Source organism: Mobula hypostoma, chromosome 2, assembly GCF_963921235.1.
Source record: "Mobula hypostoma chromosome 2, sMobHyp1.1, whole genome shotgun sequence".
Classification (NCBI taxonomy): Eukaryota; Metazoa; Chordata; class Chondrichthyes; order Myliobatiformes; family Myliobatidae; genus Mobula; species Mobula hypostoma.
The window spans coordinates 195691231-195708073 of record NC_086098.1 but is presented as its reverse complement, the minus strand read 5'-3'; the positions used below and the strand labels follow the sequence as shown (position 1 = coordinate 195708073).

General features: G+C 39.2%; 1 protein-coding gene across 1 annotated transcript in view; it reads right to left on the bottom strand.

The window, feature by feature from the left end:
- The window catches only part of LOC134342776 (peroxidasin homolog), a 275630-nt gene extending 259035 nt beyond the window's left edge, over positions 1-16595 (bottom strand). Inside the window, exon 1 of the mRNA XM_063041342.1 lies at positions 16384-16595. Within this exon, the coding sequence (XP_062897412.1) occupies positions 16384-16544 (161 nt within the window). The 5' untranslated portion in view covers positions 16545-16595. The remainder of the gene's footprint in view (positions 1-16383) is intronic.
- Positions 16596-16843: the final 248 nt, after the last annotated feature.

The following is a 16843-nucleotide window of genomic DNA, read 5'->3' as shown; positions in this document are numbered from 1 at the left end:
ATCTAGTCAGCTCCATCTTGGGTGCTAGCCTACAAAGTACATAGAACATAGTACAGCACAGTACAGGCCCTTCAGCCCACAATGTTGTGCCGACCCTCAAACCCTGCCTCCCATATAAGCCCCCACCTTAAATTCCTCCATATACCTGTCTAGTAGTCTCTTAAACTTCACTAGTGTATTTGCCTCCACCACTGACTCAGGCAGTGCATTCCATGCACCAACCACTCTCTGAGTAAAAAACCTTCCTCTAATATCCCCCTTGAACTTCCCACCCCTTACCTTAAAGCCATGTCCTCTTGTATTGAGCAGTGGTGCCCTGGGGAAGAGGCACTGGCTATCCACTCTATCTATTCCTCTTATTATCTTGTACACCTCTATCATGTCTCCTCTCATCCTCCTTCTCTCCAAAGAGTAAAGCCCTAGCTCCCTTAGTCTCTGATCATAATGCATACTCTCTAAACCAGGCAGCATCCTGGTAAATCTCCTCTGTACCCTTTCCAATGCTTCCACATCCTTCCTATAGTGAGGTGACCAGAACTGGACACAGTACTCCAAGTGTGGCCTAACCAGAGTTTTATAGAGCTGCATCATTACATCGCGACTCTTAAACTCTATCCCTCGACTTATGAAAGTACCCAGGACATCTTCAGGGAGCGGTGCCTCAGAAAGGTAGTGTCCATTATTAAGGACCTTCAGCACCCAGGCAATGCCCTTTGCTCACTGTTACCATCAGGTAGGAGATACAGAAGCCTGAAGGCACACACTCAGCGATTCAGGAACAGCTTCTTCCCCTCTGCCATCTGATTCCTAAATGGCTATTGAATCTTTTGACATTACCTCACTTTTTTAAAAAAATACAGTATTTTTCTTTTTGCACATATTTTTAATCTATGCAATAGATGTAATTGATTTACTTGTTTATATATTTTTTTTCTCTGCTAGATTATGTATTCCATTGAACTGCTGCTGCTAAGTTAACAAATTTCACATCACATTCATGGCAGAGATTAGGAAAAACTTCTTCACACAGAGAGTGGTGAATCTGTGGAATTCTCTGCCACAGGAAACAGTTGAGGCCAGTTCATTGGCTATATTTAAGAGGGAGTTAGATATGGCCCTTGTGGCTACGGGGGTCGGGGGTATGGAGGGAAGGCTGGGGTGGGGTTCTGAGGTGGATGATCAGCTATGATCATAATAAATGGCGGTGCAGGCTCGAAGGGCCGAATGGCCTACTCCTGCACCTATTTTCTATGTTTCTATGCCATTGATAATTAACCTGATTCTGATATGGATCTTTTTAACGGCCTCCCAATTAAGAGCCCTTCTATGTAAATAACAGAACATAGAAAATAAATTTCCATTTTCAACCTCTGCCATATACTAGCAGATGAGGAATAGAGACTGCATAGCAATTTTGGGGCTGCTCCCTACTCGCTGCACAGCATCCACTGATGAATCAGCAACAAAATCAAGTTTAATATCACTGGCATATGTCGTGAAATTTGTTAACTTTGCAGCAGCAATACAATGCAATACATGATAAATATTGAGAAAAACTGAATTACATTAAGTATATATACTGTATATATTAAATACTTAAGTAGTCAAAAATACACTGTTTGTGGAAATTGAAAAGAAGCAGCTAGGTGGTATATTTTCAATGTTCATTTAGAAATCAGATGGCAGAGGGGAAGAAGCTGTTCCTGCATCACTGCATATGTGCCTTCAGACTCTGTATTTCCTTCCTGATAGTAACAATGAGAAGAGGGCATGTTATAGTTAATTCAGAAACAAGGGTTCTGAACTTAAAGAAGGATATTGCACCTATTTTCTATGTTTTCTATGTTTCTATGTCCTGGGTGGTGGGGGTCCATGATGATGGAAGCCGCTTTTTTGAGGCACCGCTCCTTGAAGATGTCTTGGATACTATGGAGGCTAGTACCCACAATGGAGCTAATTTTACAACACTTTGCAGCTTACTGCAATCCTGTGCACTAGCACCCCTCCCCTCCAGACCAGACAGTGAGGCAGTCAGTCAGAATGCTCTCCCTGGTACATCTGTAGAAATTTTCACGTGTTTTAGGTGACAAACCAATCTCCTCAAACTACTGATGAAATATAGCTGCAACAACATGTTGGGACTAGCTTAGGTCCTCAGAGATATTGACTCTCAGGAACTTGAAATTGCTCATTCTCTCTACTTCTGTACCCTTGATGAGGATTGGTTTGTGTTTCCTTGTTTTACCCTTTCTGAGGTCCACAATCAGCTCTTTTGCCTTACTGATGTTGAGTGCCAGGGTATTATTGTACATACTGCAGTCTTCTAGTTAGGAAGTTGAGGATCCAGTTCCAGAGAGAGGTACAGAGGCCCAGGTTCTGTAGCTTTTCAATCAGGGCTGTAGGAATGATGATGATGATAAACACTGAGCTGTAGTCAATGAACAGCATCCTGCCGTAGGTGCTTGTAATGTCCAGACTTTCGGCGTTTTCTACTTCACTATCCCACCCAGTAATTTATTCCATGTGTTCCTGTCATTATGAACTTCCTGATATCAGTCTTTAAATTGCCTTTTATGGGAATGAACCCATAGCCTAAGGCACATTTTACTAGGAGAAATTTCACACAATTATCTTTGTATTATTACACTACATGATTTTACGTTGATTCTCATTATGGTTTGCTTAAAATCTCCTTTTTTCCCCCTTTTAATCTACCCTTATGCTAGGGATCACCTTCGCTGCTCAGATCTGAATTAGCTCCAGTGATCAGATCTAGAAACAACACTCACAGAGAGTACAGTGTACAACTCCTTTTTACTCACAAAGAGTACAGCGCACGACTCCTTTTTACTCACAAAGAGTACAGCGCACGACTCCTTTTTACTCACAAAGAGTACAGCGCACGACTCCTTTTTACTCACAAAGAGTACAGCGCACAACTCCTTTTGATTCCTGCTCTACTGTTCCAATGCTGGAGTGCTGGATTGAATACAGCTCAGTGAATACTGATCTGCAGAGGCTGGGCTTTATGATTTTTAATCTACGATTATATCACCTTCAGCTTCATCCTTCTTTATTGAACTGGATTTGACTGCTGAAGAACATGTGTAATTAAGTAAAGAAATCTGACAAGAACCATTAACACAAGCCCAATTTGATTATACTACTAAAGAACTTTGCTCAGACATCATTAGTTTAATAACAGCTTTATTGTTAATGACCAGGTTTACACCAAAAGAATGGGTGAGGTATGCTGTTGGGGGGAGGGGTGGGTGCTGAAGTATCAAACCAATAGCACTCCAGCAAAGGTCATTAACTTAATGGCTGAGGAAATAAAATTATCAAACAAAATAATGGCTGTGTGGTAATTAAGAATAATGAGAGGAAGAAAGGCTGAGCAGATGACTGTCAGTGGGAGCAAACATTATTCAGAGTCCCTTAATATAGCATTAATTTTTATGAAGTAAGAAATACTTTAAATCTGCAGTGGCTTGAAATAATCAGGAACTGAACGTAGCTGCAACTCATGTGACTATTACAGCAAAGGGCACACAGAAGGATCTTGGGGTGCAAATCCATTGACTCCTGAAAATGGCTACACAAATGAATGGGGGGATGGGTTGTAAAAATGGCATAGAGCATGCTGGCCTCTGTTAGTCAGCATTCAGAGTATAAAAATAGTTAAATTAAGCCATGTTACAACTGGCTAAAGCTTTGTTAAGTTACATTTGGATCATTGAGTGCAGTTATAATTGCCTCACAAAAGGAAGGATGTGGAGGCTTTGGAGAGTGTGTGGAAGACATTTACAAGGATGTGGCCTGCTATAGAATGTATTATCTATAAAAAGAGGTTGGACAAACTGCTGGAGTATTGGAGGATGAAGTGTGACTTGATAGAAGTATAATAAATTATGGGGCATAGTAGAGCAGGTGGTTGGAATCCTTTTCACTGGGGAAATAGCAGAAGCAAATATGATAGTGGCATTTAGGAGACATTTAGTAAGACAACAATCAGGAAATAGTGGGATACAGACCATGTGCAGACAGATGGGATTAATTTAGATCAGCATCATGGTAAATGCAGACATGGCGAGTGAAAGGGCATGTTCCTGCACTGCAGTATGATCTGTGCTCCACGTACTTTGCTACTGGCACCAGTCATCAATTACAAATGTACATAAACAACACAGATATCAGGAATCCACAACTTGTGCACTCATACTGATGTTCTTATTACGGAGTTTTAGCTATTGGACATAAAAATCAAAAGAAATTTCAGGAGTCCAGCAGTTAACATCATTCAACTCAATCACTTAGCCAGTATCAAAGATTACTTGAGACCAATAGAGGATTAGACTTCTAACTTGTCAATTGCAACAATAGTGAAATATACTTCTAAATTTATTTGTAACCCCTCCTATTCCACTGCTTCCAAGAGGTGCCAATTCCTGATGCTAGGATCGCTGATAAAAATACCTAATTTTCAAAGGCTGGAGTTTAAAAGAAACACATGAACAATTGTACATTGAGTTTGATTGTGCTGCCAAAGGACCGTGTTCAAATATCCCAAGTTTCTTAATGGCTTTGGCTTTATTACTAAGTGTACAAGTACTTAAAGTGCTGCCCTCAGAGACTGCAAGATCTTATGTCTTTGCATGTGGCTTGCATATATAGTGCCTTGAAAAAGTATTCAGCCCCCAATCCTTTGTTCACATAAATTAGTATTATGAGGGATTTTTATTAATGTAACTGTGAATTTTTATTTGTATTTTTATTTTTCACAGTAGAACCCCCCAAATACAGGAAATAGTAAAGCATGAAAAGCTAAAAATTCAAAAACTAAAATGTCAGCAGTTCAAAAGTATATATCCACGCTTTGCTCAGTAGGTAGCTGAACCACCTCTCACAGCTATTACAGCAGAAGTCTTTTTGGATAAGCCTCTATTAGCTTTGCACAATGTGATAGAGCAAGATATGCCTATTCCTCCTTGCAAAATTGCTCAAGCTGTGCCAGGTTAGTTGGGGAGTGGAAGTGGAAGCAATCTTAAAAGTCTTGCCAAAGATGTCTGATCAGGTTAAGGTCAGAATTCTGACTGGGCCACTCAAGGACATAAATATATAACCATGTAACAATTACAGCACGGAAACAGGCCATCTCAGCCCTTCTAGTCCATGCCGAGCTCTTACTCTCACCTAGTCCCACCGACCTGCACTCAGCCCATAACCCTTCATTCCTTTCCTGTCCATATACCTATCCAATTTAACTTCAAATGACAACATCGAACCTGCCTCAACCACTTCTGCTGGAAGCTCGTTCCACACAGCTACCACTCTCTGACTAAAGAAGTTCCCCCTCATGTTACCCCTAAACCTTTTCCCTTTAACTCTCAACTCATGTCCTCTTGTTTGAATCTCCCCCGCTCTCAATGGAAGAAGCCTATCCACGTCAATTCTATCTATCCCCCCCCATAATTTTAAATACCTCTATCAAGTCCCCCCTCAACTTTCTACACTCCAAAGAATAAAGACCCAACTTGTTCAACCTTTCTCTGTAACTTAGAAGATGAAATCCAGGCAACATTCTAGTAAATCTCCTCTGTACTCTCTCAATTTTATTGACATCCTTCCTATAATTTGGTGACCAGAACTGTACACAATACTCCAAGTTTGGCCTTACCAATGCCCTATACAATTTCAAAATTACATCCCAACTCCTATACTCAATGCTCTGATTTATAAAGGCCAGCATACCGAAAGCTTTCTTCACCACCCTATCCACATGAGATTCCACCTTCAGGGAACTATGCACCATTATTCCTAGATCCCTCTGTTCTACTGCATTCTTCAATGCCCTACCATTTACCATGTATGTCTTATTTTGATTAGTCCTACCAAAATGTAGCACCTCACGTTTATCAGCATTAAACTTCATCTACTTTCTTTCAGCCCACTCTTCTAACTGGCCTAAATCTCTCTGTAAGCTTTGAAAACCTACTTCATTATCCACAACTCCACCTATCTTAGTATCATCTGCATACTTACTAATCCAATTTACCACCCCATCATCCAGATCATTAATGTATATGACAAACAGCATTGGACCCAGTACAGTTCCTTGAGGTACACCACTAGTCACCGTCCTCCAATCTGACACACAGTTATCCACCACTACTCTCTGGCGTCTCCCATCCAGCCACTGCTGAATCCATTTTACTTCGTTGATATTAATGCCTAACGATTGAACCTTCCTAACTAACCTTCCATGTGGAACCTCGTCAAAGGCCTTACTGAAGTCCATATAGACAACATCCACCGCTTTACCCTCGTCGACTTTCCTAGTAACCTTATCAAAAAATTCAATAAGATTTGTCAAACATGACCTTCCACGCACAAATCCATGTTGACTGTTCCTAATCAGACCCTGTCTATCCAGATAAATATATATACCATCTCTAAGAATACTTTCCATCAATTTACCCACCACTGACATCAAACTCAGGCCGATAATTGCTAGGTTTACTCTTAGAATCCTTTTTAAACAATGGAACAACAGGAACAATACGCCAATCCTCCGGCACCATCCCTGTTTCTAATAACATTTGAAATATTTCTGTCAGAGTCCCTGCTATTTCCATACTAACTTCTCTCAGGGTCCTAGGGAATATCCTGTCCGGACCCAGAGACTTATCCACTTTTATATTCCTTAAAATTTTCAATTTTCTTCATTTGAATCCACTCATGAGTGCTTTGGCAGTGTGCTTTGGGTCATTGTCCAACTGGAAGATAAACCTTCTCCCCAGTTTAAGCTCTCTGTCAAAGGCTAGCAAGTTTTTATCCAGGATATCTCTGTATTTATCAGCATTCATATTTCCATTAATCTTAACCAGATTTCTAATCCCTGCTGCTGAAAAGCATCCCCATAGCATGATGCTGCTTCCACCATACTTTACAGTAGGAATGGAGGTACCTCTGCAAAGTCTTTACAGGCAAGGATATGCCATGTTTAGTGGTACATGTGGTCAATTCCCTAGTTGTAACACTCATTTATGTGAACAGAGGGTTGGGGGCCTAAATACTTTATCAAGATACTGCACATCATGAGCACTCAAAATTAGTTAGCCAATTAGGTGGAGTAAGTTATTTTGTTTTCAGCTATCAGGGTTGCAAAGTAACACTCCAATCTGCAAATAATATCCTAAAAGTGAATTACATAACATTCAATTCTTTAGTGCATCCAACTCCAGAGAATTTCCTTAGCTTTCATTCAGAATTCTACCATTCTATTGTCCCTATAAGTGCCATCACACAGTTACAAGCATATTGATTATATTCAACATTTCTATTTGTCTGGCACTTATATACGTTGTGAAATGTTTCTTCCTTTAAGGATTCTTTCTGCCATGATAGACTGGACCTATTCTGTTTCACATACAGGTTTGTACACCTGTCCTACTTTCCAACACATGAGCCAATAGTTCTGATAGATCACTATTCACAATTACCTTCACTCCTGGTTCTTCATTCTGAAAGGACTATACTTTCTGGGAAGGATGTTATCATGCCTACCACACAATGCCAATTTATCTGTCATCACAGGCTCTCTTATCCCAAAATACTGTCCTCAGCATGTCAAACAACTGCTGTCCACCTCCTGCAGCACTGCCTTGGGCTCTTTTGCACAATTCACTAATTTATATATTCTTCTTTCAATCCTGTTTGCTGCCTGGAATGAGATGTCTTCTGTGCCAAGGTGACCATTTAGACTTTGAACAATTACTTTAAAATACACATCAGTTCTGTTTGCATGTATAACCATATTGCCCAAGTCACCTAGCACTTGAATAACTCTAACCTCAGCTTAATAATAGAAATCAGCCAGTGATTGCAAGAGCTACAGGCTGATATAATTACCTTGCAAACAATGGAGGAACTAATGTTCAAAAAAAACCCCTTATTGCCAAGACATCACATCTTGAACAGCAGCAGAATTGCTGTGGGCCATGTGTATAATTTTATCATGAAAACAGAGTCTTGCTTCCAGCATGACTTTGTTGCACATGACCTGTGTTGCATTTATTGATCCTTCTGAAATATGCAGAGCTTTTTGGAAAACACTGCCTTCTCAAGTATGCAGAGCTACTTTGTATTTTCTGGGTTTTTTAAATATTTATTTATTGAGATACTGCATGGAATAGTCCCTACAAGCCTTCGAACCACACTGCCTAGCAATCCCCTGATTTTGCCCAATCATGGAGAAATTTACAATGACCAATTAACCTAACAACCAGTATGTTCTTTGGACTGTGGGAGGAAACTGGAGCATTCAAAGGTATCCCATGTGGTCACTGGTAGAAGGCACAAACGCCTTAAAGGCAGCGTCAGAAATTGACCCCTGGTCTCTGGTACTGTATAGAGTTATGTTAACCACTACGCTACTGTGTCACTCAGTTCTACAATTCTACAGTTCAGAAAAACCAGGCAGCCAAGGATCTAAATATCAGCCCCCTGCAGGGAACAGTCCTAGCCTGGACTCTCTACAGGGCTCTTCTAAAGGATTACACTCGTGTATGCGGATGATGTGGCATTAACTACACGAAGATCTGCAAAGGGAATGAGTGAAGTCTACCAAAAAGTCACCAAAATCTGACGGTCCATAATCTCCTAGTAAGCTAATGATCTCCACATTTCAAAAAAATAGAATGAAGTACTGAAAGAAAAAGGTAATAACTTTGCTATTTAATTTTCCAAACCAAGTCAAAAATAATGAGTATGCGAATAGGGGATTAAAAGCAGTAGTGATTAAAAAAAAGGATCAGTAAATTAATGCCAGTGCTGTGCATAGCCCTATAAATGTTCTTCCTTTGGGAATGGAAAACTGGAATATTTTAAATAGTGATAAAACTTGAGTAGAGCTATCGCATTAAATAATTCACCCTTTATATTTGACAATATGTAGCTTTGGAGATCAGTATTAAACATAGAAAATGAAGCACAACAGACACGTATGTTAGACATTCAACTGGATCATTCTACGGTAATTCCAGTTCCCTGCACCCAATTCACATTTTAATGATGTAATAGCTTCTAGTTTTACAGTTAATTTTGACAGTGTTGCTTTGTCTGGAAATGATTCCTTTTGCAGCTTTAGTGTTTATGTTAAACTGATAATCATAATCAACTTAAAAGATTGTTTCCACTGGTTAGAAACAATCTTTCACTATTTATTCTTAAAACTTATTCAAATTTAAAACATTTTCATTGACCACATCCCGCTCAACTTCTCTGTTCCAGTGAGGAGTAGGAATAATTTTTGAACCTCTCTTTAATTATAATGACCACTCCTCAACTCAGCAAACCAATTTTGCATCACACACAAAATGCTGGTGGAACGCGCAGGCCAGGCAGCATCTATAGGAAGAGGTACAGTTGACGTTTCGGGCTGAGACCCTTCGTCAGGACTAATTGAAAGAAGAGATAGTAAGAGATTTGAAAATGGGAGGGGGAGGGGGAGATCCAAAATGATAGGAGAAGACAGGAGGGGGAGGGATGAAGCTAAGAGCTGGAAAGTTGATTGGCAAAAGGGATACAAGGCTGGAGAAGGGAGAGGATCATGGGTGGGAGGCCTAGGGAGAAAGAAAACAGGTTGGGAGTACCAGAGGAAGATGGAGAGCAGGCAAGGAGTTATTATGAGAGGGACAGAGACAGAAAAAAGAGAGAGAAAAAAAGGTAGGAAGGTAAATAAATTAATAAGGGATGGGGTAAGAAGGGGAGAAGGGGCATTAACGGAAGTTAGAGAAGTCAATGTTCATGCCATCAGGTTGGAGGCTACCCAGACGGAATATAAGGTGTTGTTCCTCCAACCTGAGTGTGGCTTCATCTTGACAGCAGAGGAGGCCATGGATAGACATATCAGAAAGGGAATGGGACGTGGAATTAAAATGTGTGGCCACTGGGAGATCCTACTTTCTCTGGCGGGCAGAGCATAGGTGTCCAGCAAAACAGTCTCCCAGTCTGCGTGTTCAATGTTCATGCCATCAGGTTGTAATGCCCCTCCTCCCCTTCGTACCCCATCCCTTATTTATTATTCCCCCCCTTTCCTCTCTCTCTCTCTCTGTCCCTCTCACAATAACTCTTTGCCTCCTCTCCATCTTCCTCTAGTGCTCCCCTCCCCCTTTCTTTCTCCCTAAGCCTCCCATCCCATGATCCTCTCCCTTCTCCAGTCTTGAATCCCTTTTGCCAATCAACTTTCTAGCTCTTAGCTTCATCCCTCCCCCTTCTATCTTCTCCCATCATTTCAGATCTCCCCCTCCCCCATCCATTTTCAAATCTCTTTCTATCTCTTCCTTCAGTTAGTCCTGACGAAGGGTCTCGGCCTGAAACGTCGACTGCACTTCTTATAGATGCTGTCTGGCCCACTGTGTTCCACCAGCATTATGTGTGTGTTGCTTGAATTTCCAGCATCTGCAGATTTCCTCGTATTTGTGTTTTTAAAACTAATTTTTCATTGTATTTTTCTCATATATTGAATATGCTTTTGATAAAGGAGTGATCAAATCCATGACATAATTAAACATTAAGAATTGACTTCATTATTCTCCAAAATGCATAAAAATAATGCAAAGTCTAAAAATGATAAAGTTGCCAAAATGTTTTGTTAAAGAATCTTACTTTCACAAGGTGAGATAATAATCATCTTGAAGAGCAGAATACTTTCCCACTTTTGAGACTTGCATTTAGATTTTTGGCCTGTGTTATTTCAACACTCTCACTAAATGATTTAAAATAAATGGGTTATGGATGACATTCAAATTAGCCAATTTGAAAAATCAAACAACAGGAATTCTGCAGATGCTGGAAATTCAAGCAACACACATCAAAGTTGCTGGTGAACGCAGCAGGCCAGGCAGCCTCTTCCTATAGATGCTGCCTGGCCTGCTGCGTTCACCAGCAACTTTGATGTGTGTAATTTGAAAAATCTATGGTTTAATATTTATACCACGCATAACACAAGCCAAAGGCAAAACAGATCGCTTCAAATTCCCTCTCTACAACTGCAAACGCAAGCTTTAAAAAAATGCAATTGTTACTCAATGAGTCCAAGTTGTTAACAGCTTGAAGGGAATACTGCAAGGTGATGTGGCCTTTATTTCTTCTTTGAACCGTGTTAAATAACAATCTGAAATATCATGAAAGCATGGAGAGTGTACCACACAGGACTTCAATGAGCTTATGCTATTTCTACAGAAATATGTGAAGTCTAGTTTATTAACGTGTAGCAAGATGCAAATTAATGCTTGTCTCTCTATTCCAATCTAATTTAGTTCTATGCTAAACTCCAACTTGAATATGAAAAGTTAATCAAGATTTAATTTCATCATAATTGCAGAATTTTTCATTCATCCTCCTACTATTTATAAATACACATACACTATGAATTTATTGTTTTATAGGTTTGCCACACCTGCATTTATACAACAATCATCTAAGTGGTTAACAATCCAATCACAGGAACATAATCAGACCAAAATTAATTACGAGCCAAACAATGAAACAATACATTAGCTGGCACTGGCTTAGAAAGAAGTTTGAAAATAGAGAGAAAAAGTACCCATTTTATATAACAAGCCTAATCCCACATTCAATGAAGTTACTTTTCTGAATATCATCATTATGTAAATACAATAGACAATTCACACACAGCAAGGTTCCCCAAAATGAAAAATTATAACAACTAGGTTATCTGTTTTAATGCTGGATAAATGTTGATCAACTTGGCTGGATAGTTTAGAGACTATCTAGAAATTACAGATGCTGGAGTCTGGAGCAACAATCTGTCGGTGGAACTCAGCGGGTTGAGCAGTTCAGGGGAAGGAATTGTTGTTGTTTTGGGTAAGAAGTTGACAATTCCTTTTCCTCCAAAGATGCTGCCACAAATCCCTTATGTTATCTATTGCCATGATAATTCCCTGCTTCTCTTCAAAACAGATCCATGGAATGTTTAACTCAGAGACACTGGAAGCAGATATGGCCTCTATCCAAATACCAAAGGAGAACATCATCAAAAATACTGCACTGAAATGTTAGCCAAGACTCGTGTTCATAGTTCTACAGTTAAACGCCAATCTATAAACTTCTCACTCAGAAGGAGATCTTACTACCACTCGATTCATAGCTGATGGCAGGGAAGTTAATGGAGGTTAGTTGACACAGTTGACAATCATGAGCAGTGCAAAGGAAAACAGGGATGTAAACTGAGTAGCTACTTTATAAGGTACCCCAGCTCCTTAATGAAAATATCTAATCAACCAATCATGTGGCAGCAACTCAATGCATAAAAGCCTGCAGACATGGTTAAGAAGTTGAATTGTTGTTCAGACTAAACATCAGAATGGGGAAGAAATGTGATCTATATCCACACTAGACCGGATACATCCGTAACTGAAGCTTTTTCTCTTCGTTTTGACCCTCCGTCCACACTGAAACCACGTTTTCCTCCCCCGAAAATGGAGATTTTCTAAAACGCCCTCCAGAGTGTGTAAATTTGAAAACGCCAAGTGTGTAGAGCAGTGTGGACGGGGTAAACGGATATTTTTTAAAACGCTGTCATGACGTGCCGGAACAGATGGCGGCAGCACGGCATTTCATTGTTTTCTTGAACGCAACCCCCCACACAACCTAACAATTTCAGAACAGACGGCAATGAGACTGAAGCCAGAAGAGTTAGAAATGTACTCACCAAATACTTTGACCCATAGCTTACTGAATAAATAAGTATACTCACTTTGCCCTGTTTTCTGTCCTTGCTTGTATGAAGGTGGTTTACCTATTTATGCACGTACTTCTTTGAAAATAGATGTGTAACAGCCTAATGTAACATTGTATGGAAATACAAGATAACACCGATGCAGACGTGTTTTATACATTTAACAAGGTGCTTTATTAATGCAACAGAATTGGTCAGTTTTTCAATGTTCGTCGTCAGCCGGGTCATACCGTCCATGAGCTCCCTGATGGTTGCCTCCATACGCTCCAGCATTTGTTGTTTTTTAGTTTTAAGTCCTCCTGCACGAGAGCCAACAGCAATTCCTTTAAAGTTTTTCTAGTCTGCAACTAGACAAACGCGCACCAAGTATGCCGTTTCCTCTTCACTTGTTTTCTGTGTGTCCTGTGCATGCCCAGTAGGAGGAGATTCGCCCAAATATCCATTCTAATGTGGACGGAGATATTTTGAAAAATGCCTGGTGTGGACGCCTATCGTTTTTACGCGAAACCGGCGTTTTCAAAATTATCCGGTCTAGTGTGGACGCAGCCTAAGTGACTTTGACTGTGAAATGATAGCTGGTGCCAGACGGGATGCTTTAAGTATCTCAGATACTGCTAATCTTCTGGGATTTTTACACACAATAGTCTCTAGAGTTAACAGAGAATGGTGCAAAAATAACAAAAAACTCAGTGAGCAGCATTTCTGTGAGTGAAAATGCCTTATTAATGAGAGGAGAAAGATCAGACTGGATGAAGCTGACAGGAAGGTGACAAGTTACAACACTAGCTTGCAGAAGAACATCTCTGAATGCACAACATGTCAAATCTTAAAGTGGATGGGCTACAGCAGTAGAAGCCCACACCTGGTTCCACTCCTGTACCTAATAAAGTGGCCACTGAGTGTATTTGACAGATAAGAAAGTTCTCAGATTTTAGGGTTGGTGATTATTGCGATAGGGAAAAGCTAATGGTTTTGAAAGCCTGGATAAATCAGGATGGTAATAGAAAGCAATAATTAATCAATATACATTTAAAAACCTTCTTGGGAAAACAGTATACATATACTTGCATTTAAAGCATCTTAGTTAAGCACCATAGTGCTTATTATAGCATTAATGTTCACATCAATTTCTCCTTCCAAAGTAGGACCAGGCTGAAATATACTTGGATCACACATTTTTGTTTATAACACAAAAGGGAGATCATTCAGCTTATTATACCTGTACCGGTTCCCTGAGCTATAAACGAATCAAATCAATTGCCTGCTAAAATTTCAGTAGTTAAAAGCAACTTCAAGATTTCCAGGAAAAGATAGCAATGCAGAAAACAAAGTTTTTTAAATATGAAGTTAAGAAAAATGTATGAACTAATGCCAAATAGAAGTCTAAAAAGGGATGGCGGTATACTCATAAAAAGCCATAAAATTATAAGCTTTAAATCAAGACTGCAAATGTTGGTGGGCAATGAGCAATTGGGACTGAATGGATCCATAAATGATTCAAATGGAGTTGATTAAAATATATTTCCAGCAAAATACTATCAACCAGTCATAGCATACAGTGTAAATTGCAAAGCAGTGATGCGCATCTGGTGCACATATTCCTTAATTGTTCATAAGAGTATCATGGGATAAACACTCTGAAAATTTATCAATGTTATGTAAAGAAAAATTTAATACAAATATTTTTGCATTTCATTTGTTTGAGACTCGTAGGTCCCAACAAGCACGTTCGGCTTGGGAAGGGGACTGGAAAGGGGATGTTGTCGCACAAATAAACGAAATTTGCAGCTTAGCAAAATATGTGTACTTTCAAATTAAGCAAGTTCATATCCTTCCTTCACTATCTTCAGAGGCTTTATTTGAAATAAAAGTAAACTAAAGTGGCAAATTTAATCTTTAAATAAACCCTTTCTGAGACCTCATGATGCACACCTGCAGGCCTACAAAGATAAAAGTCCAAACAATACTGCTATTAAAATGTGGAATAATGTTTATTACATCAATAAATAGATAGACAGCAATTCTATTTAACTTATTCTTGGAACAAACTTTTATCATCTATCATCCATGGTCAGATCTAAAGAGCATCTAAGTATTTTTATTTACTAAGTGCAAACGGCTACACCAATCGTGTAATTACTGTTGTGGTAATATTTATGGGAAAATTATAGAAGGTAGAATGTCAAGGCTCACATCAAGTGTGAATTAGCTTCTAGATGAGGATCATCAAACTACTGTCCAGAGTTAAGGTCAACACATGTTTGTTGATGCTTATTGGCTTCTGCAATGTTTGTTTAAAAAGTAAGCCTCTTAAGGAGTGATTGTGTGAATATATATGAATTGCTAGTCAAGGCTTTGCAAGTCCGCCTCTGCAATCTATTATCATTGATAGTTTCAATTAATCTAAAGTTACCCTTCCAGTCTATTTGTCCTAATTTAGTCACAGACATTACAGGACCATAGTCTTTGTTCTCTGGTGTTTTCCCTCATTACTGTTTTGAAAGTTAGTTAGGATTCTGACAATGCATTTATAGTTTTACACAAAACTAGGTAGCACAAGCACAAGATAAAGGTTAACATGATGCATCAAAATATAACTTATTTTGAAGCACCAAGAATTATAAAGTACTGTAAACCACTTTTCCTCATTTTTTACTTTGGGATAACACTGTCTTAATAAATATGTCTGAATTTGCTACTTTTATGCCAATGGGAAAGATTTGAGTGTTCTGTGGAATCACATGCACTTTCCGGAAAATACTCACCAGTAAAAACGAACTCTTATTTTATCGAGTTTTGGTTCTTGCTCATCAAAGCAGCTTACTTTTGGATTACTCAGAAACAGTATTATGAGGAAGTTTGAAACGTTCTCATCTGCTCTCAGCCAAATCACCAGAATCCAACTGCCTAGCACCCAATAATAAACGACTGGAATGAAAGCAGTCTTGTTAATATTCCGATGATCACTTTTCAGGAAATTTCATGAACCTAACCATGCATAAACCCCAAAAATATACAACCTAGTAGCTAATGTGTAAAAGTATTTCTCATTTATGCTGAAATACTACCACTGTTGGCATGGAGTCTGAGTATGACTGTAAAACTTTACCAATATCATTAAATAAAATTCTGACTGATAATCCCTCAGCCTGGAGAAAGAAAACTGATGGTCCACATCTGGCAAACCTTAATCAGCGGAGAAAACCCACAGTGCTTATCTGGTAAACCTCAATTAGAAGAGGGGGAAAATTGATGGCAAAGCTTAACGGAAGAAAGTGGGGAATCCAAGATATAATTTCAAGAAACAAACATTCTTTACAATACCTTCATTAAGTGCTATAGGAATCGGAATTCTGATTTATAATTCTTTAGTTAGTAGTTTCATCTACTCCCCCCGTAAACTGCGGTGAACTACCATTCCACAAACCACGGTAACATTTTGAAACTATAATCGTGATCGGCCAAATAAAATCCTTAATCAAAGCTCTTCCACACTCCCACGAACTCTATGAGTATAATCGATGGATTTCGAGCACTTTTAATTGATCCACAAAATTTGGAGTCCATAGTTGATCGGAAAGCAAATCAGGAAAGAAGCAGAAGTAACACCGGCTACTTACAAAATAGTTGTCTGTGCAGAAACTTCGGGGACATTTTCCAACATTAAATGCATGCACCGCACAGTCGTCCGAAAGCAAAGACATCGGCTGGGGCAAGACGAACACAAAGGAGAGAAAAATAAAAAAACGTTCACTAAGAACACAAAACATTTTGCCGGCATGATGAAGCAGCGCCGATTTTGCCTGAGCACCAATGGTCAGATTCAAGCCCAACTTCGAGGAAGGAACCTATAGGAGGCACGTGTAACCTATCAAACCAGTCAGTTTCAACCCGGTCACTTCAAAGTCTACTCTTGCACACCATCCAGTATTACAATTTACTGAATGTCCAGATAAGTCTATGAAATTAGTATTGTTGCTATTTGCATTTTTGCGTATATACTTATTTTACATATCTATAAAAGGTTTTATACTACTTATCAAATATGGCTAACTAGATTAGTGATTGAGTTAGTGTTCA